Source organism: Tupaia chinensis, unplaced genomic scaffold (assembly GCF_000334495.1).
Source record: "Tupaia chinensis unplaced genomic scaffold, TupChi_1.0 Scaffold147282_1, whole genome shotgun sequence".
Taxonomy (NCBI): Eukaryota; Metazoa; Chordata; class Mammalia; order Scandentia; family Tupaiidae; genus Tupaia; species Tupaia belangeri.
The window spans coordinates 4,133,685-4,134,513 of record NW_006207133.1 but is presented as its reverse complement, the minus strand read 5'-3'; the positions used below and the strand labels follow the sequence as shown (position 1 = coordinate 4,134,513).

At 67.7% G+C, this 829-nt stretch overlaps 1 protein-coding gene across 1 annotated transcript in view; it reads right to left on the bottom strand.

Annotated features, from left to right (window-relative positions):
* Nucleotides 1-829, bottom strand: part of INHBB (inhibin subunit beta B) — a 17,362-nt gene that overhangs the window by 3,943 nt on the left and 12,590 nt on the right. Inside the window, exon 3 of the mRNA XM_006169596.1 lies at nucleotides 546-829. Within this exon, the coding sequence (XP_006169658.1) occupies nucleotides 546-829 (284 nt within the window). The remainder of the gene's footprint in view (nucleotides 1-545) is intronic.

Genomic DNA, 829 nt, shown 5'->3' with positions numbered 1-829 from the left:
AGAGAGGTTGCCTAGCTCTCCCCAGCGAGGCTTCAGCAATCCTGGCAAGCCCACGCCGCTGGGCGATGGAAGCGGCCCGGGGGCCTCTCACGCAGACACACACTCACACACACACACACACACATACACACACACACACACACTCGTCCAGCCCACGTATATCAACAAGCACACACATCTCCATCCACACTGCTAAGCCTACACTCCGATCGTGGGAAACAAAAACATTAAGCAATCACCAAGCAAGTGCCCGCAGAGCCAGGGCCGCGCGCATTTGCCGGGAGGGGGACGCGCGCCCAGAGTGGCTGGGGCCCGATTCTGGAGAACAGGACGCTCCGCGGCGGGACTAGGGGGAGCAGAAGGGGCTCTGCGGTCTGGGGGAAGAGAGCTGCAACCGAGGCGGAGCGCACCGCGCCATGGCCAAACGGGCCGGCCGAGAGTCCGGGTGGCCCCCTGGGGCGCGCAGGCTGTGGCGGCGGTTGGGGCTGGCAAAGAGAGGGAGAGAGGAACGCGGGCCGCGGCTGCTGCCCGAGGGCCGGACCCACCTGTCTCGGCGAAGCTGATAATTTCAGAAACGCGCTCTTGGCCGTCGGCGCCCGGGCTGGCGTGGCCGTCGAGGTGCGGGATCTCCACGCGGCCGTCCTCGCGCACCTTGCCGGCGTGCAGCTTGCGCAGGGCAGTGACCATGGCGGCCTTGGGCACGGCATGCGTGATGTTGGGCCGGCCCCGCATCTGCAGGCGGCTTAAGATGTGCCGCTTCACCGCCTCCAGGAAGTCGCCGTCCACTCGGCCCAGCTCCTCCGGCCGCCGGCAGACGCCGCGCGCCGCG